The following is a 25,986-nucleotide window of genomic DNA, read 5'->3' as shown; positions in this document are numbered from 1 at the left end:
GGATAGCTTTGTACGTCAGCATATACACTGTGGTAAATGACACTCCTCCCCCCTCCTTTTCCATGCCCACTAAACTGCTAAAAACAATGGAGATGGGATATTGCACTTTGACTGATGGAGGCTTCACCTTCCTTTAATTTTAAAAACACAAACAATAGACACAGGATGGAGGAGTGTGAAACAGGCTGTGATTGCCAGCACCTTCCCCTAGATAGCCCACATCATGTTTTTTTTGCACAGAAAAATAAAGATTTGAGTTCAAATACATAAGTGTATGACAATTTAAAACGTATTACACTATTATTTAAGCATTTTCCTTTGTATTTTGAAGGCTGTTTTTTAAATGTCTTTTTTGAACATGTGACTGGCAGCAGATGACTAGAAGATCCCTCCCAGGCATGTTTCCCTGCAGATGGGCTGGGAAAAATCTGGGTCACATGACTGCCGCATGTTGATTATGAAAAGAGGTACTTAGATTTTTTTTTTTCTTTCTAATTAAAATAAATACAGTGCCATCATCCATATACATAAAGAAAAGAGATAATGTAAACAAAACAGTGTGTGTTTAGTAAAATGCAATAAAAATGCATATGCGGTTTTGCCGCATTTTCAGTACGTTTTGCACCTGTGGAAAAAAGCACATGCCCCAAAACCCACGTTTTTGATGCGGTTTCCATTCATTTCAAATACGTGTGTTTTGGTATGTTTTTTTTTTTTTAACCACACAAAACATCCACCAAAGATGCAGCAAGCAGGATTTTACAAACCGTAATGAACCCACAACTGTGAAGAGTTCCATAGGATTTCAAGGTCATACGTTCTTCTTTCACTTTATTTTTTAAATGCAAAAGTAGAAGAAAAAACGGAGCAGTGTGAAAGCAGCCTTAAAGCGGAGCTCAAGGTTCTCCCCAAAAAAATTAAAAGTCAGCAGCTACAAATACTGTAGCTGCTGACTTTTCTTTAACGGGTACTTACCTGTCCAGGGATCCAGCAATGTCCTCACCAGAACCGATTCTTCAATCGGCTTCAGGTGCAGATGCCGGCATCTTCAGTAAGGAGACTGAAAGTAAAGTACGCTTTGCTTTGTGAATGGGCCACAGTCTTCTGGGACTTGTGAAGGGGTTAGGAAGGGGGCAGAACTTCCAGCTCCGATGGCAAAGGCTCAGGATGTGGGTGGGGGTCAAAACCAAGTACCCGCTCCCCCCAAAAAAAATACCAAATGTGGCAGTGGAGGGGGGAATAAGGCAGAGAAGTGGAACTTACCCTTTTGGGTGGAGTTCCCTTTTAAGGTTTGATAAAACTCTTGTTCCATGTAGTGCACATATCCCGCCAAATTTAGCTTCTCACCTGACGTGCTTTACTTTGTGACCAGACTTAATTGTAGAGGCCAAGGAGGTAATGAGAGGTGAGAATAAAAATATGCCAATGTACATGCCAATCAGTTACCAGAAACAATCCACAGAAGATCCAAGGAAACGTTGTACATTCATTGTAATACTTCATATATAGTATCTCCCATATTATACACCCTGTTCCAAATTATTATGCAAATGATATTTTTCTCATTTTCCTAAATAATTGATGTAAATAACAGTCGGCATAATTCTCATGTTATCAACTATTAGAGTACAATTCACATTTTATTGAACAAACCTCCTAATGATAACAGGATTTTTGTTCCAAATTATTACGCACAGTAAGTTTCAAAACACTTTATAGGTTGTAAAGAACTGAAAATTGTCATTTGTTGTGTTTGCAGCATATTTACTGAAATCAAAAGCTATTTCAATCAAACTTTTAACAACATTTTAACTTTTTAAACATTTGAACCGGTCACGTTACATTGTAACATAGGCCCCCTTATTTGATAGCAGATCACAAGTCTTGCATCCAGTGAACTTGGGAGTTTTTGGACAGTTTCTGCTTGAATTTGTTTGCAAGATGTCAGAATAGCCTCCCAGAGCTGCTGTTTGGATGTAAACTGCCTCCCACCCTCATAGATCTTTTGCTTGAGGATGCTCCAAAGGTTCTCAATAGGATTGAGGTCAGGGGAGGATGGAGGCCACATCATGACTTTCTCTCCTTTTATCCCCATAGCAGCCATTGATGCAGAGGTATTCTTTGCAGCATGAGATGGTGCATTGTCATGCATGAAGATGATTTTATTACGGAAAGCATAGTTCATCCTTCTGTACCAGGGAAGAAAGTGGTCAGCCATAAACTCCACATACTTTGCAGAGGTCATCTTTACACCTTCTGGGACCCTAAAGGGGCCGACCAGCTCTGTTCCCATGATTCCGGCCCAAAGCATGACTCCACCACCGCCTTACTGACGTCTCAGCCTTGTTGGAACAGGGTGGCCGTCCACCAACCATCCACTACTCCATCCATCTGGACAATCCAGGGTTGCACGGCACTCATCAGTGAACAGGACTGTTTGAAAATTAGTCTTCATGTATTTTTCTGCCCAATGCAGCCGTTTCTGCTTGTGAGCATTGGTTAGTGGTGGCCGAATAGAAGGTTTATGCACAGTTGCAAGACTCTGGAGGACTCTACACCTTGATGTCCGTGGGACTCCAGAGGCACCAGCAGCTTCAAATATCTGTTTGCTGCTATGTAATGGTATTTTAGCAGCTGCTCTCTTGATCCGATGCATGGATCTGGCAGAAATCTTCCTCAATGTGCCTTTATCTGCACCAACCCGTCTGTGCTCTGAATCAGCCACAAATCTCTTAATAGTGCGATGATCACGCTAAAGTTTTTGTGAAATATCTAATGTTTTCACACCTCGTCCAAGGCATTGAACTATTTCACTCTTTTCGGCAGCAGAGAGATCCTTTTTCTTCCCCATATTGCTTGAAAATGGTGCACTGCTTAATAATGTGGAACGCCGTCCTTTAGTAGTTTTTCCTTAAATTGGGCTCACCGGCCAATCTAATTATCACAGGTGTCCCAGATTGTTTTCAGTGATCAAAAGAGCACTGACACACAATGCCATCCATGAGTTACACTGAAAAACTAAATATTTAATCTTTGTGATACTTAAATAGAATTTGCATAATAATTTGGAACAGGGTGTATTATAATGAAGGCAGCCCTTGCAGGCCACAATGACTGGAGTGGTGCCACTCCTATTAGAACATTAAAGAACAAGTGTAGCTTGGGGACAGGGGCGGACTGACAACTCATGGGGCCCCCGGGCAATAGGGGATCATGGGGCCCCTGTGTCCTTGCCTAAACTCAAAAAAGCCTATGAAAAAGGTACCAGGGGCATCTCATGGGGCCCCCTACTGACCCCGAGCCCTTGGGCAGTGCCCGAGTTTCCAAATAGCCAGTCCACCCCTACTCGGGGACAAGTCGTCCTTTGAGGCAAGCCCCCATCACCCTGAGTGAAGTCCATCTTTATCCTCAATCCAGCCATCTTTACTGTCCCAGCATCCTAACTTCAGAAAGCATCACCACCAGGTGATAGCATGTCATGGCCCCATTCATTCCTATAGGGAGTTGTACTCATGGTGTACTCATGGTGGGCACAGATGCATTCCTTAAAGTGGTATCAACCTCAAAAACAAAAATTAATTTTATTGCAGCTTTCCAATTCTTAAATGTGGTGGCTGCATTTGTTTTAGTTTTTAGACTTCTTTTCCTTTCTATCTAGTGATCCAGAAAAGCACCTCTGTCATATTTCAACTTTTTTTTAAACAGACTGAGCTGTCCCACAACACTGGCAATTAGAAGTTGAGCCAAGGAATTTACCACTGGCAATAGTCAGCTTTTATTCATTTATTTAACACCTTTGTCCCAAAAGGAAAAACAAAATGTGGTTGTAAGTGCTTAAAAAATGTGTTCTCTGGAGTTTGGCTTTCATTTGTTAGTCCAGTCTGTCTAAATCTGCTAGTCCATCTAACACTAGCCCCCCCCCCCCCCGACTGACAATGCTGTTGTCCAGGGGCGGACTGACCATTTGGAAACTCGGGCACTGCCCTAGGGCCCGGGGTCAGTAGGGGGCCCCATGAGGTGCCCCTGGTACCTTTTTCATAGGCTTTTTTGAGTTTAGGCAAGGACACAGGGGCCCCATGATCCCCTTTTGCCCGGGGGTCCCATGAGTTGTCAGTCCGCCCCTGCTGCTGTCCAAAAGGTGCCCCCTGTGCTCCTTCATCCAGAATGGAGGCGCTGCAATACAGGAGGCCAGATCACCAGGACAAAACTAAGGAAAAAAAAAAAAACCTAAAAAATAAAAGAAATGCAGCCACCAAATCTAAGGATTAATATGCTGCAATATCCACATGAGCTCCGGAAAGTTTCATCCCCTTTGTGACCATTTTTTCCTATTTAGCAGTGTGCTACTTTAACTGGTAATTGCGAGGTCATGCAACACTGTACCCAAATTAAATGTATACCATGTGTCCATGCACACACAGGCGTTTTTAGAAGAGGAGCATTTACAGGAAAAAACAAACACATCACCAGTGCATTGAGGAGAGAAGTACTTGGGCAGAAAAAAATATGCGAACACACATAAACGTACATAGATGCATTTAGGTGCATTTGCACGTTAATACATTCTAATGGCCAGAATATATTAATATTCAGACCAACAGGCTAGATTAATGCCCATTGCGTGATTGCGCATAAATGCATGTGCAAAACGCGATTTTTACCGCATTTTGTTTAATCAGCTTTTCTCCTATCAGGAAAAAAGGCTTTTCACCACTTAAGAAGCAGGCTTTTTCTGACACTTTTTGTTCATATGTAACAATCAGTATTTTTTTTGCTAGAAAATTATGTAGAACCCCCAAACATTATATATTTTTAAAGCAGAGGCCCTAGGGAATAAAGTGGTGGGTTTTGCAATTTTTTATGTAACACGGTATTTGCAGTGATTTTTAAAACACAATATTTTGGAAAAAATACACTTTTTTGAATTTTAATGCAAAGAAACACAATACCTAACCCAATTTTTTTGTAAAATATAAAAGATGATGTTATGCCGAGTAAATAATACTATGCTCGCACATGCTCATGCAACGGAAACAAAAAAATAAATTTTACTATCCATAAAATCCTTTATAGGTGATCACTTTAGATTTACAAAAGGAGGTCTGGTGCTGGAATTACTACCCATGACATTTGAGGGGATACCTCACTTGTTTGGGACAATTGCTGTTTGCATGCGTGCGGGACCAACACATACATTGCCTTTGCACACAAGGAGGGGGAGCTTTGATTTGTTTTGTTTTTTTTAAATGACAGTGTAAAAAAAAAAAAACAATTATTTTTATTACTGTCATAAAGAATGCAAACATCCCTTGTGACAGCAATAGGTCTGTGACAAGTATTCTTTATGGAGGGATCTGGGGTATAAGACCCTTAAAAGCATTCTATCACACCCAGATTGTTTGATTGAATGTTTTTAGTTTTTAAAAATGGCGCCGATTAAACAAGAAGTGGTGTCAGGTCATCGCTTTCAGTTTACTATTTAATGGAGCCAAACAAAAGCTGATACAGTCTTTGTTCGGCTCTGTGACTAGCCGGCGGCAGCACCAACTGGTTGCTTGGGACTCCCGGTAAGATGGGAGTTCCCATTAAAGCGGCGGAAGGCATTGGAGGGGGGGACGTCCCCTCCCGCTGTTTGTAATAGCAAACAGAGTGGCTAACTTGCCGCTCGATTGCTATTACAAGAAAGCCAATCATCAGTTGTACAGTTGTGGCCAAAATTATTCAACCCCCACTGAAATTGAGTGTTTTGGCCAGTTTGACATTGCTTTTGATCATTCAGTCATCTTGCTTACATTTACATTAAAGAGGCACTTGTAGGTCAGACAAATATAACATAACAGTTATAATGAAATAACCACAAATGTCTTTTCTGTGCTCACAGCATTATCAGTTTTATTCAACCCCCAAGTGACATTCAATCTTAGTACTTAGTACAGCATCCTTTTACAGTTATAACAGCTTTTAAACGTGAAGCATAGCTTGACACAAGTGTCTTGCAGCGATCTACGGGTATCTTCGCCCATTCTTCATGGGCAAAGGCCTCCAGTTCAGTCACATTCTTAGGCTTGCGCACTGCAACTGCTTTCTTTAAGTCCCACCAGAGGTTCTCAATCGGATTTAAGTCTGGTGACTGCGATGGCCACTCCAAAATGTTCCAGCCTTTCCTCTGCAACCATGCTCTAGTGGACTTGGAGGTATGCTTGGGATCATTGTCCTGTTGAAAGGTCCAACGTCTCCCAAGCCTCAGGTGTGTGACGGACTGCATCACGTTTCCATCCAATATCTCCTGGTACTGAAGAGAATTCATGGTACCTTGCACACGCTGAAGCTTCCCTGTACCTGCAGAAGCAAAACAGCCCCAAAGCATGATTGACCCTCCACCATGCTTCACAGTAGGCAAGGTGTTCTTTTCATCATAGGCCTTGTTCTTCCTCCTCCAAACATAGCGTTGATCCATGGGCCCAAACAGTTCTAATTTTGTTTCATCAGTCCACAGAACACTATCCCACAACTTTTGTGGTTTGTCCACATGGCTTTTGGCATACTGCAGTCGACTCTTCTTATTCTTTGGAGACAGCAAGGGGGTACGCCTGGGAGTTCTGGCACGGAGGCCTTCATTACGCAGTGTGCGTCTTATTGTCTGGGCTGAAACTTCTGTACCCACATCTGACAAATCTTTTCTCAGTTCCTCAGCAGTCACACGGGGACTTCTCTCCACTCTACGCTTCAGGTAGCGCACAGCAGTCGAAGTCAGCATCTTCTTTCTGCCACGACCAGGTAGCGTTTCAACAGTGTTCTTTGCCTTGAATTTGCGAATGATGCTTCCTAAGGTGTCTCTTGGTATGTTTAACATCTTTGCAATCTTCTTATAGCCATTGCCCTTCCTGTGAAGAGAAATCACCTCTTCTCTTGTCTTCCTGGACCATTCTCTTGCCTTCACCATGTTTGTAACCACACCAGTAAATGTCTAGAAGGAGCTGAGTATCACAGTCATTTTAAAGCTGCCTAATTGGTGCTTATTATGCTTGATTGCTGCTCGGTGACATCCACAGGTGTTTTCAATACCTGATGGAAAGCACCTGTATGAACCTCTGTTCTTCAGAGTGGTAGTCTTTAAGGGGTTGAATAATTGTGGCAATGAAGAAACCACATAAGAACCATTTACTACTGTATTACATAAACAATTGATGTCATTTTAGTTGCATTTGGGTAGTTACAACGTCCTTGTAGGATTTGATTCTGAATACAATTCCAAATGTACACTATAGTCCCTAAACCCCTTTACAGCATTGGGGGTTGAATAATTTTGGCCACAACTGTAAATAACGGTATCGGGTGATGCCTGCAGCTGCAGGTATCATCCTGGTACAACCACTTGAAGACCAGCGGTACCAGGTACGTGACTGGTCGGCTAGTGGTTAAATCATACCTTCACCCTATAAAGCATGAACGACTGCCCTACCTCCTTGTCTTGACCTGTATAATTTATCCTCCCATGTTGAGCCATTCGTTGAGAGGTCATTTTGTCCATTTTTTTTTTGTTTTGTGTTTTTTTTACACTTTTGATAATTTTTATTGCTGTCACAAAGAATGTAAACATCCCTTGTGACAGCAATAGGCCTGTGACCAGTATTCCTTATGGAGAGATCTGGGGTCAATTAGACCCCAAATCCCTCCTCTGCCCTTAAAAGCATTCAATCACACCAAGATGGGTGTAATTGAATGCTTTTATTTTTTAAAAATGGCGCCGTGTATTTCACTGGAAGTGATGTCAGGTCATCGTTTCCAGTTTACTATTTAACAGAGCCAAACAAAGCCGATCTGGTCTTTGCTTGGCTTTATCCAGCTTCATGATTAGCCGGCGGCAGGTGGGACCCCATTTCGCTTCCTGTAAAAGTAATGCAGTGGCTTGTTAGCCACTTGAATTACTTTTACTTTGTGCAGAATCGCTGGCCCAACACAATGATACTTGGATCATTGCTGCAGCAATGACCGAGATATCACCCTTCCCGGCCAAAGACGTTTATAAACGTATGGTGGACAGGAAGTGGTTAAACACAGGGAAAAAAATAGTCCATATCCACATGTATCTTCCACAAATTAACAAAAGTGCAGTGACGTAATAACGCTGTGTGCTATTCCTTTAATTGAACTGCAAAAATCTTTTCAGTCTGGTGCTCCCCTGCAGTGCCCCAACCACTCACCAACGGATGTGGACTCTTACATTATTATTCAGGATTTATATAGCGCCAACAATTTGCTCAGCGTTTTACAATATAATGGGAGACAATGCAGCAACAATACAGTTCAATACAAGAGGGATAGGAGGGCCTGATTATGGGAGCTTACAATCTAAGAGGGAGGGGCTAGTGGTACAAAAGGTAGTAACTGTGGGGGATGGACTGGTAGGAGGAGCAGAAGATTCCATTATTAGCTGAAGGCAGGTCAGGCTTCCCTGAAGAGATAGGTTTTCAGAGATCGCCTAAACATGGGCAGAGTATGCGATAGTCTGATAGATTGGGGTAGAGAGTTCCAGAGGATGGGGGAAGCTCTGGAGAAGTCCTGGAGACGAGCATGTGAGGATGAGACAAGGGAGCTAGAGAGCAGGAGGTTGTGGGAGGAGCAGAGAGTACGGTTTGGGTGATATTTGGAGACAAGATCGGTGATGTAATTTGAGGCAGAGTTATAAATGGCTTTATATGTTATTGTTAATGTTTTGAATTGTATCTGTTGGGCAATGGGAAGCCAGTGGAGGGATTGGCAGATAGGGGTGGAGGACACTGAGTGGAGGTCAGTGGAGGGATTGGCAGAGAGGGGTGGAGGACAATGAGTGGAGGCCAGTGGAGGGATTGGCAGAGAGGGATGGAGGACACTGAGTGGAGGCCAGTGGAGGGATTGGCAGAGAGGGGTGGAGGACACTGAGTGGAGGCCAGTGGAGGGATTGGCAGAGAGGGGTGGAGGACACTGAATGGGGGCCAGTGGAGAGATTGGCAGAGAGGGGTGGCAGATACAGAATGGTTAGTAAGGTGAATGAGTCTGGCAGCAGCATTCATGATAGACTGAAGAGGGGATAGCCTGCGATGAGGTCGGCCAATGAGGAGGGAGTTACAATAGTCGAGGCGTGATATGACAAGGGAGTGAATAAGTTGCTTAGTGGTTTCCGAGGTTAGGAACGGGCGTATCTTGGAGATGTTGTGGAGGTGAAGTCTACAAGATTTGGACAGTGATTGGATTTGGGGCTGAAAGGACAGATGGGAGTCTAGGATTGCACAGAGTACCCTGGCATGAGGGGAGGGACTGATGATTGTGTTACATATGAGACAAGAGTCATATGCACTTGATACTCAGTTGTCCTAGTGTTGCTGGGGCTTTTGTTCCTCCTCTGAGACCACTCCTTTTGTGCAGCAGCACTCCTAGGGTTACTGGGACTTGTGTTCCTCCTCTGAGACCACTGCTTTTGTACAGTAGCAATCCTAGGATCACTGGGACTTGTGCTCCTCCTCTGGGACTTCACTTTAACAGTATAAAACAGAGAAGGATCACAGATATATAACCAAGATGACCGAAACACACCGAAGCAAGCGCACTGGATGCTGAAATTTCACTTCTTGGTTGTATACTGGTGATATGGAATATTTTTTGCATGTGTCTAAATGCATTTGATATTTATGCATGGTAGATTTCAATTAGGGAGCACTTTTGTGTTTGTTTGAATTCATTGGGAAGAATTAACCTCTTACAGATCGCTAAAATGATCATTGGTGCCAGTGGGAACTTTTCTGAGAGGCTACAATTGCCCATTGCTCACGGAACTCCTAGCAACCTCTGGAGGAATCCTAAGGTTCCATGGAACCCTGGTTGAGAAACGCTGGTATAAGGTCTCTGGGCACCTAAGAAAAATGTAGGATGCTTTTTACTCAAATAAATATGAAACATTTTATATAATAATTTATGTTTATCCGTGTTGGCATGTCAAGGTCCTTTTATGTTTACCTGGCTAGCCTTAACTGCTTTGCGTGTAACTGAAATTTACACACACAGCCAAACGAGTACAGAAGAGCGATTCAACTCTTCTTCACTGAGAAGGTCAGTCTTCCACAAGACCTGGTCCTAGTAAGCTCAGTCTCTTGCTTCAAAATAGGTCTGTAAGAAATTCTAATGTAAAAAATAGAAGCAGCAACTTCAATGGGTTTAACATTTTTTGCAGGAAGTAAAACATTTCCATCCTAGCCCTTCATTTTCTTTTTCACTAAACAATTGAAAATCAACCCCTTTAACTCTTAGATAATCTTACAGCTATAAGACCAGCATAGTTCTAAATCCACCGAGGATCGGGAGTGTTTTCTGGAAAACATTTAAAAGGGGTTTTGAGGATGCAAATCCGATCATCTGGGTTGGTTTAAGAGGCAGTAGTGAGTGCTTTAGATCTAAACCAGGGGTCTTCAAACTACAGCCCTAAAGATTTTATCCTGCCACCTCATGTAAGGGGATGAACTCTGCCGGGCACGCTCATGTAAGGGGGGGCTCTGCCGGGTACGCTCATGTAAGGGAGGGGGCTCTGCTGGGCATGCTCATGTAAGGGGGGGGGGAGCTCTGCCGGGCATGCTCATGTAGGAGGGGGGGAGCTCTGCCGGGCATGCTCATGTAAGGGGGGGGGGCTCTGCCAGGCACGCTCATGTAAGGGGAGGGCTCTACCAGGCATGCTCATGTAAGGGGGGGGGGGAGAGCTCTGCCGGGCACGCTCATGTAAAGGGGGGGCCTCTGCCAGGCATGCTCATGTAGGGGGAGGGGCTCTGCCAGGCATGCTCATGTAAGGGGAGGGGCTCTGCCAGGCATGCTCATGTAAGGGGAGGGTTCTACCGGGCATGCTCATGTAAGGGGGGGGGGCTCTGCTGGGCACGCTCATGTAAGGGGGGGGGGGCCCTGCTGGGCACGCTCATGTAAGGGGGGGGGGGCCCTGCTGGGCACGCTCATGTAAGGGGGGGGGGCTCTGCCGGGCATGCTCATGTAAGGGGGGGGGGGCTCTGCTGGGCACGCTCATGTAAGGTGGGAAGCTCTGCCGGGTACACTCATGTAAGGGGAAGGGGGCTCTGCCGGGCACGCTCATGTAAGGGGGGGTTCTGCCGGGCATGCTCATGTAAGGGGGGGGCTCTGCCGGGCATGCTCATGTAAGGGGGGGGCTCTGCCAGGCACGCTCATGTAAGGGGGGGGCTCTGCCGGGCATGCTCATGTAAACGGGGGGGCTCTGCCGGGCACGCTAATGTAAGGGGGGGGCTCTGACGGTCACGCTCATGTAAACGGGGCTCTGATGGGCACGCTTATGTAAGGGGGGAAGGGGGGAGTACTCTGCCAGGCACACTCATGTAAGGGGGGCTCTGACGGACACGCTCATGTAAGGGGGGGGCTCTGACGGACACGCTCATGTAAGCGGGGCTCTGACGGACACACTCATGTAAACGGGGCTCTGATGGGCACGCTCATGTAAGGGGGGAAGGGGGGAGTACTCTGCCGGGCACACTCATGTAAGGGGGGCTCTGACGGACACACTCATGTAAGGGGGGCTCTGACGGACACACTCATGTAAGGGGGGCTCTGACGGACACGCTCATGTAAGGGGGGCTCTGACGGACACGCTCATGTAAGGGGAGCTCTGACGGACACGCTCATGTAAGGGGGGCTCTGACGGACACGCCATGTAAGGGGGGCTCTGACGGACACGCCATGTAAGGGGGGCTCTGACGGACACGCCATGTAAGGGGGGCTCTGACGGACACGCCATGTAAGGGGGGCTCTGACGGACACGCCATGTAAGGGGGGCTCTGACGGGCACGCCATGTAAGGGGGGCTCTGACGGGCACGCTCATGTAAGGGGGGCTCTGACGGACACGCTCATGTAAGGGGGGCTCTGACGGACACGCTCATGTAAGGGGGGCTCTGACGGACACGCTCATGTAAGGGGGGCTCTGACGGACACGCTCATGTAAGGGGGGCTCTGACGGACACGCTCATGTAAGGGGGGCTCTGACGGACATGCTCATGTAAGGGGGGCTTTGACGGACACGCTCATGTAAGGGGGGCTCTGACGGACACGCTCATGTAAGGGGGGCTCTGACGGACACGCTCCTGTAAGGGGGGCTCTGTTGGACACGCTCATGTAAGGGGGGCTCTGACGGACACGCTCATGTAAGGGGGGCTCTGACGGACATGCTCATGTAAGGGGGGAGTACTCTGCAGACCTGCTCATGTAGGAGGGGTGGGGGGGGCTCTGACGGGCACACTCATGTAAGGGGGGAGTACTCTGCCGGGCATGCTCATGTAGGAGGGGTGGAGGGGGGGGCCTCTGACGGGTACACTCATGTAAGGGGGACTCTGCTTTGTCCTACTGAAGTTTTTTCTCTGATGTTCTTATTTTTTCGATGCTCCATGTAAATGTGGTAATTCACTTAAAGTTGATTTGTTCATTTATAATAATGACTATTTTTCGGCCCCAAGAATATTTGTAATATACACAATGCGACCCCCCAACTGAAAAGCCTGGAGAGCCCCAATCTAAATGCTGGCCATCACATTACACAAGCACATAGTGTTCCTTGAGAAGGTCAGCTGCACATGAACACTTGTCAGCCTGATCTCGGGTATTTTCCCCTCCACAGACTCTACAGCATGTGTGCTCAACCTGTGGCCCTCCAGCTTTTGCGGAACTACAAGTCCCATGAGGCATTGCAAGCAGCTGACAGTTACATGCATGTTACCCAAAGGCAGACGCATGATGGGACTGGAGGGTCACAGGTTGAGCACCCATGCTCTGTAGGGCAAAGATCAGGTTTTAAACCCCTTCCAATCAACAAAATCAGAAGCCTGAATGGGGTCAGATCTACCCACCCATCAGTCTCACCCCTTGTTTGTTTTGCTCCTTGCTATTTGTTACGCACATTATAGAATGTAAACCAACAAAGAGAATCAAAAGATATATGCAGTCTTCATAAACGTGATCAGTACATGCCGAATATTACATTTCCACTTTGTTACAAACATAATATATATTGTCCAGCAATGTGACAGCTTGGACTGCCCATAGGCATATATATATATATATATTTTTTTTTTATTCTTTATTTGGGCAGCTCATTGGCTAAATGGTTAGCACTTCTGCCTGGCAGTACTTGGGTCATTGGTTTGAACCCCAGCCACAGCACCTGCTGCCTGGAGTTTGCATGTTCTCCCTGTGCCTGCATGGGTTTCCTCCGGGTACTCCGGTTTCCTCCCACACTCCAAAGACATGCTGGTAGGTTAATTGGCTCCTGTCTAAATTGGCCCTAGTATGTATATGTATGAATGTGAGTTAGGGACTTTAGATTGTACGCTCCTTGAGGGTTAGGGACTGATGTGAATGTACAACATATATGTAAAGCGCTGCATAAATTGACGGCGCTATATAGGTACCTGAAATAAATAAATACATATATATATATAAATAAATGTTAACGGGCGTTTTTGCATTGAAGTCGAGACATGATTTTGCATTGAAGTAATGGGACGCAATTTTGCTGTGAAGTCAATAGGATGCGATTTTGCATTCAAGTCAATAGGACGCGATTTTGCATTCAAGTCAATAGGACGCGATTTTGCATTCAAGTCAATAGGACGCGATTTTGCATTCAAGTCAATAGGACCCGATTTTGCATTCAAGTCAATAGGACCCAATTTTGCATTCATGTCAACAGGACCCAATTTTGCCTTCATGTCAATAGCACCCAATTTTGCATTGAAGTTAATTATCATTATGTGCACCTTTTAGAGAAAAAAACAAAAAAAGAAAAGAAAAAAAAAAAAACAAACGCTGATAACCCTATTTTCAGCCGATATATTGATGTATCACTAGGAAAGGTCAGAGAAAATGAAAGCGAACAAGATTTTAGATTTGCTCTGGAAAGCTACATGTGTTGTAGGCAACACAGACAGTTCTTTGTTAGGACATTTTGGCAAATAAAGGTCACAGCGGCTTGCTGACTCCATATCTATATGACTGCACATAGTACAAGTACAAGTGCAGGAATCTACAAACAGTGAAATATTCCCCAGAGCACACAGATATATACAGGAATGATAAATGGTCACCTGTCTTACCCTTCAGGCTGCCGGTGGGAATGATCCCCTCTGTGCTTCCACCGTACCCACCGGACACAATACTTGTCTCGTTCAGGTTTGGGCCAGAAACCATAACTTGTTGCAGATCCTGACAAATGAAAAACACAATTTATATGTAACAGCAAAATAAACATAATACAAACCAGTTCTACAGAAAACAAGACAGGATAGAGATTGTGTCTCCAAATCACTGGACAGGAGGAGCCACAACACAGGCAAACTGAAGATCAAAGTGGAAATGAACATAAAAGAGAAGATTCGCTATGTTTTAAGAAGCCTTTAGAAATGCTAAAAATGTCTAAAGGGTACTCTGAAAAAAAACTACCTTCCGTCTTTAAAGCAGTTACATATTTATGCACTGTTGTGACTAGCCTCAGGTGATCGAGATGAAACTAATCCTCCTACATAAGATGTACCTGTTTATCTACATCATTCTCTTCTCTCCAGCCTTCTATAACACACAGATCAAAGAGTGTTTCTCAGCTCCTGAAGGTAGGGGACAGGGATCGGACATCACACACTGCACAGCAAAGAGCAGGGAGCAGAGTGTAATCTGAGACATGAGTGAAGGGAATGGACTCCCAAAACGTCTGCAAAACTACTTCAGGAAATACGATGCATGTGCATTCAAGGGTAAATGGAAGTTGTAATGGAAGAAGTAGTTGTATGCCCTAAATTATTATTATTATTATACAGTATTTATATAGTGCCAAGAGTTTGCTCAGTGCTGTACATTATAATGGGAGACAGTACACAAGACAGCACAGTAACAATACAATACACAAGGGGATTGAGGGCCCTGCTCCTTGGAGCTTACAATCTAGGAGGGAGGGGATAGTGGTACAGGAGGAAATAGCTGTGGGGGATGGAGTGGTAGGAAGAGTGGAGGAGTTAGGTGAGGGAGGGATAGGCTTCCCTGAAGAGATGGGTTTCAGGATGCGCCTAAAGGTGAGGAGAATAGGTGACAGTCTGATGGATTGGGTAGTGAGTTCCAGAGGATGGGGGAAGCCCTGGAGAAGTCCTGGAGGGAACTAGAGAGTAGGAGGTCTTGTGAGGTGCGAAGAATACGGGTTGGGTGGTATTTGGGCATCAGGTCGGTGAGGTAGTTTGGGGCAGTATTATGAATGGCTTTGTACATCAATGTTAGTAGTTTGAATTTTATGCGTTGGGCAATTGGAAGCCAGTGGAGGGAATGACAGAGAGGGGGGTGGCGGATACGGAGCGGTTAGTAAGGTGGATGAGTCTGGCCGCAGAATTCAGGATAGACTGAAGAGGGTATAGTCTGCGATGAGGTCGGCCAATGAGGAGGGAGTTACAGTAGTCCAGACGTGATATGATAAGGGAGTGAATGAGTTGCTTAGTGGTTTCTGGGGTTAGAAACAGACGTATTTTGGAGATGTTGCGGAGGTGAAGTCTACATGAGTTTGTCAGTGATTGGATCTGGGGCTGGAAAGACAGATTGGAGTCTAGGATGACACCTAGTACTCTGGCTTGCGGGGTGGGGCTGATGGTGGCGTTGTTGGACGTGATGGAGAAGTCAGTGGGGGGGGGGGGGGGGGGCGGGCTGGGGGGGAAGACTAGGAGCTCAGTTTTTTTGGAAAGGTTTAATTTGAGGAAGTGGAGTGACATTCAGTCTGATATGTTGTTCAGAAGGCGGATGATTCGGGCGGAGACTGAAGGGGTGAGGCGAGGGGTCGAGAGATAGATTTGTGTTTAGTCGGCATAGAGATGATAGTTGAAGCCGTGGGAGTGTATCGGTTGGCCAAGGGAGGAGGTGTAGATGGAGAAGAGAAGGGGCCCGAGGACAGAACTTGAGGGACCCCAACAGAGAGGAGGAGTGAGGGGGAGGTGGTAGATAACAGTTATAGATAACACTGAAGGAGCGCTGTGATAGATAAGAAGAGATCCAGGAGAGAGCGGAGTCTCTGAGGCCAAGATGAGATGGTTAGAGATTGTAAGATGCAAGGGCATCACTTTAAAAAATGAATGAAAAGCCAATCGTTGTAAGACATTCTGACAAGTATTCAGTGCACAAAAATTTATGGAAAGCAGAAAAAGAAAATCATTCAGCACATACGTTAATCTTATTTAACGGTTCAACCAGCGTGGTTAATGAAAAAGAAAAAAAAAAAAAAAATCAGATTACCCCATCCACATATTCAAGTTGCATGGGGGAATCCTTCCCACTGTGGTACTGTATTCTGACAGCTGGGAGCATTCTCCACAGTAAGAATCAGGGGCGGACTGACAACTCATGGGGCCCCCGGGCAATAGGGGATCATGGGGCCCCTATGTCCTTGCCCAAACTCAAAAAAGCCTATGAAAAAGGTACCAGGGGCATCTCATGGGGCCCCCTACTGACCCTGGGCCCTCGGGCAGTGCCGAGTTTCCAAATGGTCAGTCTGCCCCTGGTCAGAATACAATGATTAGTGTTGCTGGCTCTAGCTGGCAGCACTGATCATTTAGAAAAAACCTGGCAGGCTTGTTGTATAAAAGTCAATTGATATATCAACCAACAAAATTGATGTGGCGCTAATACCATATGAACCCAAAAACTTAAATAAAAGAAAATAAAAAAATATTATTAATAATAACAAATAAAATGTGACAATGGTATATAACAATGTAAAGTAAATTACATCAACACGTGCAAAAAAAATAAAGTCCAAAAAAGGACTAATATATCATAAATAAATCAATATGCAAATTAATAATAAATGCACACAGAACATTATGTGATAATGCAAACAGGTGTCTATAACACTCACACAATACTAGTGCAACAAAGTGCCAAAAAAAGTCCAACTTGGGACCAATAAATAACTATAGTGCCCAAAATGATCCTAAAACTGGATCTGATAGTGATACAAGGCCAGAAACACTGAACAAAAAACACAAAATCCAAAATGGGATTAAACACAGAGGTGCTCCAACCCCCCAAAACAACAGTGCTCTAGGCACAAATCCCAAATAACATATAAACAGCAACCACCGTGTCACTATAATAAACAAAGTGCATCCAACAGTGCATGTATGATAAAGTGAATAAATGTGTTCAAATATATAAAACGCATAACATAAATACAAATAGAAACACATATAAGTCCCGTGAGGTGAATAACACCTAAATATATCAAACAATGCGCTCCTTGTGAGGGTTAACCAAAAGGTGATGACAGGTGTAAGGAAGATATCCTAAAAATGGCTGGAATGCCCGCTCACCTCCTTGTTCCGACCCTCACGGGGCCAAAGCGCTTTTAGGATCACTATACCGGATCCTTCATGCATGGGACTCCTCCAACCTCTCCACACTGATCTCCCCTCAAGTATAGGCTCAAAAGATTGTAGATCTCCTCTCCAGGCAGATAAGCAATAAGTGCCCACTCATTCCTGGTCTTGCAGAGGAGGAAGATCAAAAACAGCAGTGTTTTTATTATCAATGTTTCGATGAAGCTCAGTCCATCTTTCTCAAGCTTGAGAAAGCAGAAGCTGTCCTCCCCCCTCCCTCCCTGTAGTCTTCTGAGACACGTGACAGCTCCCCGAAGACTACGGGTCCATTCACAAAGCTCAGCGCTTCTCGCACATGCTCAGTAGGCACCCGGTTGTGAAGCCGCAAGCTGTCATAGCCAGGTGCCCACACTGAAAATGCCAGCGCCAGGAAGACAAGACGGCGAGTGAAACCAGTGGTGGTGAGGACACCGCTTGACCGAGGGACCGCTGGACCGAGTGGCTGTATTGTAAAAGTCAACAGCTACAGCTTTTGTAGCTGCTGACTAATTTTTTTTTTTCAGGTGGAACTCCGCTTTAAGTACAACCAGCCTGTCAGAGTTTTTACATGCAATCACTGCTCGCAGCTATAGCGATATATACCTATAGTGATCATTGTGCTCTGCTGGCAAGGAAGGCTCTCCACCAGCAGAACACAACAACACTGTGGGAGTGATTCCCCCATCAACATGGACTGTGTTGATGGGGAAATCAAGCAATTTTCTTTCGTTCCACCCATGGTGGAAAGAAAGAAAATTATATCATCTATGGGCTGCCTTAGGCAGCATACGAGAAGGAAACTTAAACAATCTAATACACAAGATAGTAACACAGACATTATATGCTAGGATGGGGAAGGAGAAGGAGAAGAAAGGTCAATTAAACAACAAAAGAGATTTTAATATAGAGGCCAGGGGGAAGAGGAAACTAGAAAGAAGGACTTTGGTGGTAATAACAGCAGAATATATGGAACATACTGTATACACATCAGAGATCAAGAGGAACTGGAGATGAGAATGAAGAACACTACTGGTAATGACAGTATAAGGCATGGGAATATACATAACCTGACATGGACACACTGGAGTTCAGGAGGGATGGGAGAAGAGAAAGAAGGACATTTGTGAAAATAAAAGTAGAAGACAGAGGAACATACATAACTTGACATGAGCACATTGACGATCAGGAGGGATAGGAGAGGAGAAGATAGAATATTGGTGGAAATAACTGTAGAATTTTGGGGAACATACATATCTTGAGGTAGACACATTGGAAGTCAGGAGGGATGGGAGAGGAGAAGATAGAATATTGGGGAACATAGATATCTTGAGATAGACACATTGGAAGTCAGGAGGGATGGGAGAGGAGAAGATAAAATATTGGTGGAAATAACTGTAGAAGATTGGGGAACATACATATCTTGAGGTAGACACATTGGAAGTCAGGAGGGATGGGAGAGGAGAAGATAGAATATTGGGGAACATAGATATCTTGAGATAGACACATTGGAAGTCAGGAGGGATGGGAGAGGAGAAGATAGAATATTGGTGGAAATAACTGTAGAAGATTGGGGAACATACATATCTTGAGGTAGACACATTGGAAGTCAGGAGGGATGGGAGAGGAGAAGATAGAATATTGGGGAACATAGATATCTTGAGATAGACACATTGGAAGTCAGGAGGGATGGGAGAGGAGAAAATAGAATATTGGTGGAAATAACTTTAGAAGATTGGGGAACATACATATCTTGAGGGAGACACATTGGAAGTCAGGAGGGATGGGAGAGGAGAAGGACACTTGTGGTAATGGTATTAGAAGACAAAGGAGCAATTATAACCCGACATGAACACAATAAAGATCAGGAGGGATGGGATAGGAGAAAGGATGGTGGAAGACAATGGAAGACAGGAGAACAAACCTAACCTTACATGAACACATTGAAGACCAGGAAAAAATGGGGCAGAGAAGCAGCAACATATGGCAGTATGAAGAACAAAATAGAAGGAGCTGTGGGAGTTTTGTTATTCTGAAATTCTGAATGAAGAAATATGAACAAGGATTAAGGTTACCTGTTCCAAACTCTCATCTTCATTGAGGGTCCCGGAGACACCATTGCTGCTGATGGGGATCTCCATGGTGGCAGCTTTACTCATAATTCCTTCAGACATGGTGACCCTGCAGAGTATGATGGGAGATAATCACACAGATAGCACATACATGCCACAATCACATATGTCTTTTGGACTAATATATACTGGTATTTTTTATTTCGGATTACCCCTTCCTACTTCTGTCTACTCTGTATAGTCTGGTGACATGTTCCTGGGTGGAGGAGGAAATTGTATCTCAATAACTGGGGGGGGGGTGTAATTTCAGGTATAACCTATGAATGTATTCTTAACAGGAAATTATTTTTCAACTTCCTGAAAAATCTTTGTGTGCCGAGATGGATTCCACCTTTCTATAATGCAGAGAATGAAGCCCTAAAGCGAATTAGGTCCACCACCTTTGTTGCTGCTCTATAATACAAGACCACTGTAAGTCCCTTGAAATACCCCCTAGCTGGGGCTTCTGAACAGCTCCCTGCTTTCCTGAAACTTCCAGATTTTGTTTGCAGGCAAGTCCTGTGAGAGGGTTACAATCCGAAAATCCATGTACTAAAAACCTCCAGCAGTTTCATACTCTTACCTCCACTAGCTGGAGATCTTGGACTTCCATGTCATCATGCCTGATGACTCCGTGCTCAGGGAAAACCCTTGAGCAGGATACAACTGACTAGGTTCAGAGAACTCATTTGCAGAATTACAGGTAAGCATGTGTGCAGGGGTATCTGCTGGGCTTACAGGTAGGCAGGAGTACTAGAAAAAGTCACTTGCAGCACGGTGGTGCTAGACTGGGAAATAGGGGTACAGTTGGAGTCTTGAAAAGAGAGGATACCCATTGGCACCGATGGAAAAACTCAGCGTGCCAGCACATACAGTGAAAAAGTGGGCCATTGGAAGAGCCAAGAAACAGAGTCTAAGGAGCTGCCTTGTTTTCACCAGTGGCTGGGACAGTGAGAGGGGTCAGGACAGTGAAGCAGGCTGCAGACTAGGAGTACACAGGGAGACACTGAAGCAGGCTGCAGACCAGGAGTACACAGGGAGACACTGAAGCAGGCTGCAGACTAGGAGTACACAGGGAGGCACTGAAGCAGGCTGCAGACTAGGAGTACACAGGGAGGCACTGAAGCAGGCTGCAGACTAGGAGTACACAGGGAGACACTGAAGCAGGCTGCAGACTAGGAGTACACAGGGAGACACTGAAGCAGACTGCAGATTAGGAGTACACAGGGAGACACTGAAGCAAGCTGCAGACTAGGAGTACACAGGGAGGCACTGAAGCAGGCTGCAGACTAGGAGTACACAGGGAGGCACTGAAGCAGGCTGCAGACTAGGAGTACACAGGGAGGTACTGAAGCAGGCTGCAGACTAGGAGTACACAGGGAGACACTGAAGCAGGCTGCAGACTAGGAGTACACAGGGAGGCACTGAAGCAGGCTGCAGACCAGGAGTACACAGGGAGACACTGAAGCAGGCTGCAGACTAGGAGTACACAGGGAGGTACTGAAGCAGGCTGCAGACTAGGAGTACACAGGGAGACAAGGAAGCAGGCTGCAGACTAGGAGTACACAGGGAGACAAGGGAGCAGACTGCAGACTAGGAGTACACAGGGAGACACTGAAGCAGGCTGCAGACTAGGAGTACACAGGGAGACAAGGAAGCAGGCTGCAGACTAGGAGTACACAGGGAGACACTGAAGCAGGCTGCAGACTAGGAGTACACAGGGAGACACTGAAGCAGGCTGCAGACCAGGAGTAGACAGGGAGACACTGAAGCAGGCTGCAGACTAGGAGTACACAGGGAGACACTGAAGCAGGCTGCAGACTAGGAGTACACAGGGAGACACTGAAGCAGGCTGCAGACCAGGAGTAGACAGGGAGACACTGAAGCAGGCTGTAGACCAGGAGTACACAGGGAGACACTGAAGCAGGCTGCAGACTAGGAGTACACAGGGAGACACTGAAGCAGGCTGCAGACCAGGAGTACACAGGTGCCAGTTATCAATGGTAGACTGAAACCTACAGGGAAACATGGAAGTGCAGCAAAGCTAAAAGCTGGCAGGGGTACACAAGGGAAGTAGAGGCACACTGGAATGTTCAGAAGATACAACAGGTGCAAGGATACAGGTTGCAGGCAGGAACACACAGTCAATGTGGATGGGCTGGACGACAATGGGAACATGAAGGGGAAGAGGATCACACTGGAAGGCTCTGGAAGACATTTGAGAAGTAATGGAAACAAGGGGGCCCAACTACAGGAACATAATGAAGGAAAGCAATCTTGGGGTCACTCAGTATCACTTCGAAAGTCAGGGGACACTAGGAAACTTGGATTCTTGGGGTCACTTAGAACCTCTCAGAAAGTGAAGTACACTAGCAATTTCAAATTTTGGGGTCACTGGGAATCTCTTGGAAAGTCAGCGGCAATAGGAAATGTCTGGAAACACAGGGGAGCCTGGGCTAGGAACACTGGATGTTGCTCAGGCAATGCCTGCGGAAATGAGACCAGCTTACCTAGAGATAAAGATGAACTATCTGGGCTGGGACCGGGCACATAGCTAATGGAACAACAGGTGATTATCCATCAACACAAGCCTTGTAGGATAAACACTGACAGTCCCTCTTAGACTGTAAGCTCCCAGGATCAGGGCCCTCCTAACCCTCTTGTATTGAATTGTATTGTTTCTGTATTGTCTCCCGTTATATTGTAAAGCGCTGAGCAAACTGTTGGCACCATAAATCCTGTATAATAATAATAACAGCAGGACCTTGCAGGTTAAAGCTATGGAACTACATGTATCAGCATGCCTGCTGGTCTGTGGGAATACAACTGACAGATAAGCAGCAAAGCTGCTGAACTATGACACCTCCCCAGTTGTCCCTCTCTATTCCTCTGATGTATGGACCTCTATAAAAAATGTATAAACCTCTATAAAAAAGAAAAAGTACAATTTAAAGTGTTACTGAATCCCGGACCCCGCATTCACTATATCCGCTCTCCCCGGACCCCGCATTCACTTTATCCGCTCTCCCCGGACCCCGCATTCACTATATCCGCTCTCCCCGGACCCCGCATTCACTATATCTGCTCTCCCCGGACCCTGCATTCACTATATCCGGTCTCCCTGGACCCCGCATTCACTACATCCGGTCTCCCCGGACCCTGCATTCACTACATCCGGTCTCCCCGGACCCTGCATTCACTATATCCGGTCTCCCCGGACCCTGCATTCACTATATCCGCTCTCCCCAGACCCTGCATTCACTATATCCGCTCTCCCCGGACCCCGCATTCACTATATCCGCTCTCCCCGGACCCCGCATTCACTATATCCGGTCTCCCCGGACCCTGCATTCACTATATCCGCTCTCCCCGGACCCTGCATTCACTATATCCGCTCTCCCCGGACCCCGCATTCACTATATCCGCTCTCCCCGGACCCCGCATTCACTATATCCGCTCTCCCCGGACCCCGCATTCACTATATTCGGTCTCACCGGACCCCGCATTCACTATATCTGGTCTCCCCGGACCCTGCATTCACTATATCTGGTCTCCCAAAGTACATGGAAATGCACTGAGTTTAGAAAATACAAACTGCTAAATACCTTTTCTCATCAGCAGTATATAGCAATCTTGTGACTTCTATCAATGTCCGGCCAAGTACTGGTTATTCTTGTAGGAGAAGTTTTCATTCGCTGACTGTCCTATGAGGCTGCATGACCCCTGACCCTCTGGACAGCGCCGATGGGCCCTTTGCTGATCACATGCATCCTCCCCAAAAACAAAAAACTCTCTGGAAATACACACCAAACTGAGCATGTGCAGAGTGTCTCCTAGGGCTCTGTACTATCAGATTGTGGACAGTAAAGAAAGGGATGATCAGAGAAGACAGGATCAAACAGCCTTTTTACACAGTGCTGAGGATCAACCCCCTAGATTCCACAGTAAGCATGCTTTTCTGCATATACAGACTGATTGTACTGTTGTGGGTTTAGTAACACTAACTATCAAGAGTGTTATACTGCACTAAGCCTTTCATCATTTGTTATCTTGAAAATCCAGTATAAATGAAAATCAGTTGTGGAAAGAAAAGCCGGTGTTGGCTCTTCCAACCATTCTTGGCATATTAGGGTCCTATCACCCGGGCGTGGTCTGCTCCATTCAGCATGGGATCTGTAAATCGGAGCGAAAGAGGACAGATGTTGCTTTTATGACATCCATGTCTGTTCAGTTTTTTGTCTGCACTTTGATCGCACACGTTTGTGGCTGAACGACTACCTCCTACCTACAGGAGAAATCCAGCAGGCTGGTAGTACACAAGTCGATCGATAAATCGATTTGTGTACAATTAGGTTGCCCATATGTGGATCAAAATGTGTTCGGTCTCTGCTGAACTGGCTGAATTTCAATCCATGTATGGCTGGCTTACATTTCTCCAACACGGACACAGACAGTAGGAAAAGCCTATTTGTTGGTGGAATGGGGAAGGATTAGATCCTCTGTCCGGTTTATTACCTTCTGTGTCCATGTAGGTAGGATTACCCCCACTTCCTATCGCAGTAATAAAGGTGCAATCTTCCCAACAAGCAATCAGACAACAATAAAAAACAATGGGCAAAGTTCTCATTATTCCCTGCTCCATACTAAACTGTTTTTATAAAAGTTTAAGCTATTATTATTATCCAGGATTTATATGGCGCCAACAGTTTGCTCAGCGCTTTACAATATAAAGGGAGACAATACAGTAACAATACAGATCAATGCAAGAGGGATAGGAGGACCCTGATCCTTGGAGCTTACAATCTAGGAGGGAGGGGCTAGTGGTTGAAAGAGTGGTAGGAAGAGTAGATCATTCCATTATTAGCTGAGGGCAGTATAGGCTTCCCTGAAATGATAGGTTTTCAGAGATCGCATAAAAGTGAGCAGAGTAGGTGATAGTCTGATAAATTGGGGTAGAGAGTTCCAGAGGATGGGGGAAGCTCTGGAGAAGTTCTGGAGACGAGCATGGAAGGAGGAGACAAGGGAGCTAGAGGTCGTGCGAGGAGCGGAGAGTACGGTTTGGGTGATATTTAGAGACAAGATTGGTGATGTAAATTGGGGCAGAGTTATAAATGGCTTTATAGGTTATTGTTAGTTTTGAATTTTATCCGTTGGGCAATGGGAAGCCAGTGGAGGGATTGGCAGAGAGGGATGGAGGACACTGAGTGGAGGCCAGTGGAGGGATTGGCAGAGAGGGGTGGAGGACACTGAGTGGAAGCCAGTGGAGGGATTGGCAGAGAGGGGTGGAGGACACTAAGTGGAAGCCAGTGGAGGGATTGGCAGAGAGGGGTGGAGGACACTAAGTGGAGGCCAGTGGAGGGATTAGCAGAGGGGGGTGGAGGACACTGAGTGGAGGCCAGTGGAGGGATTGGCAGAGAGGGATGGAGGACACTGAGTGGAGGCCAGTGGAGGGATTGGCAGAGAGGGGTGGAGGACACTGAGTGGAGGCCAGTGGAGGGATTGGCAGAGAGGGGTGGAGGACACTGAGTGGAGGCCAGTGGAGGGATTGGCAGAGAGGGGTGGAGGACACTGAGTGGAGGCCAGTGGATGGATTGGCAGAGAGGGATGGAGGACACTGAGTGGAGGCCAGTGGAGGGATTGGCAGAGAGGGGTGGAGGACACTGAGTGGAGGCCAGTGGAGGGATTGGCAGAGAGGGGTGGCAGATACAGAATGGTTAGTAAGGTGGATGAGTGGCAGCAGCATTCATGATAGACTGAAGAGGGGATAGCCTGCGATTCGGTAGGCCAATGAGGAGGGAGTTACAATAGTCAAGGAGAGATATAACAAGGGAGGGAATAAGTTGCTTAGTGGTTTCCGAGGTTAAACTTAAAGTGTTACTAAACCCTCAACAGTGAAATCAGTCCGTATATGCAGTAAAGCGTGCTTGTTATACTCACTGTGGAACCTAAGGGTTTAATCCTCTACATTATGAAAAGAGCCTGTTTGATCCTGTCTTCTCTGATCCTCCTCTTCTTCTACGGTCCCCAATCCATTTGCTGATAGAACAGAGCTCTAGGTGTCACTCTGCACATGCTCAGTTTAAAGTGTATTGATAGAGTTTTTTTTTTCTTTGGGAGAGTACATGTGATCAGCACAGGGCCAATCAGCACTGTGCAGAGGGTCAGGGGTCATGCAGCCTCATAGGAAAGTCATAGGAGAATGAAAACTCCTCCTACAAGATTAACTAGTACTAGGCCAGATACTGATAGAAGTCACAAGACTGCTATAAACTGCTGATGAGAAGGTATTTAGCAGTTTATTTTTACTAAAATAATTGCATTTCCATAAATTGGTGGGTTTTCAATTTTTTTTTATGTCACACAGTATTTGTGCAGTGGGTTTTTCAAATGCAATTTTTTGGGGAAAAATATATTTTTTTTAATTTTAATGCAAAAAAAAAAACAATACATAACCCAATTTTTG

At 45.6% G+C, this 25,986-nt stretch overlaps 1 protein-coding gene across 1 annotated transcript in view; it reads right to left on the bottom strand.

The window, feature by feature from the left end:
• Positions 1-25,986, bottom strand: part of ARFIP2 (ARF interacting protein 2) — a 120,272-nt gene that overhangs the window by 57,881 nt on the left and 36,405 nt on the right. The window contains exons 2-3 of the mRNA XM_089671629.1: positions 19,488-19,593; positions 14,128-14,236 (exon numbers count right to left, since the gene is read on the bottom strand). Coding sequence (XP_089527755.1) covers positions 14,128-14,236; positions 19,488-19,586 — 208 coding nt within the window. The 5' untranslated portion in view covers positions 19,587-19,593. The remainder of the gene's footprint in view (positions 1-14,127; positions 14,237-19,487; positions 19,594-25,986) is intronic.

Source organism: Staurois parvus, unplaced genomic scaffold, assembly GCF_062004578.1.
Source record: "Staurois parvus isolate SC_StPar_1 unplaced genomic scaffold, SC_StPar_1.0 ptg000109l, whole genome shotgun sequence".
Lineage (NCBI taxonomy): Eukaryota > Metazoa > Chordata > Amphibia > Anura > Ranidae > Staurois > Staurois parvus.
The sequence above is the reverse complement of the archived record's forward strand: the minus strand, read 5'-3'. Positions and strand labels throughout refer to the sequence as shown.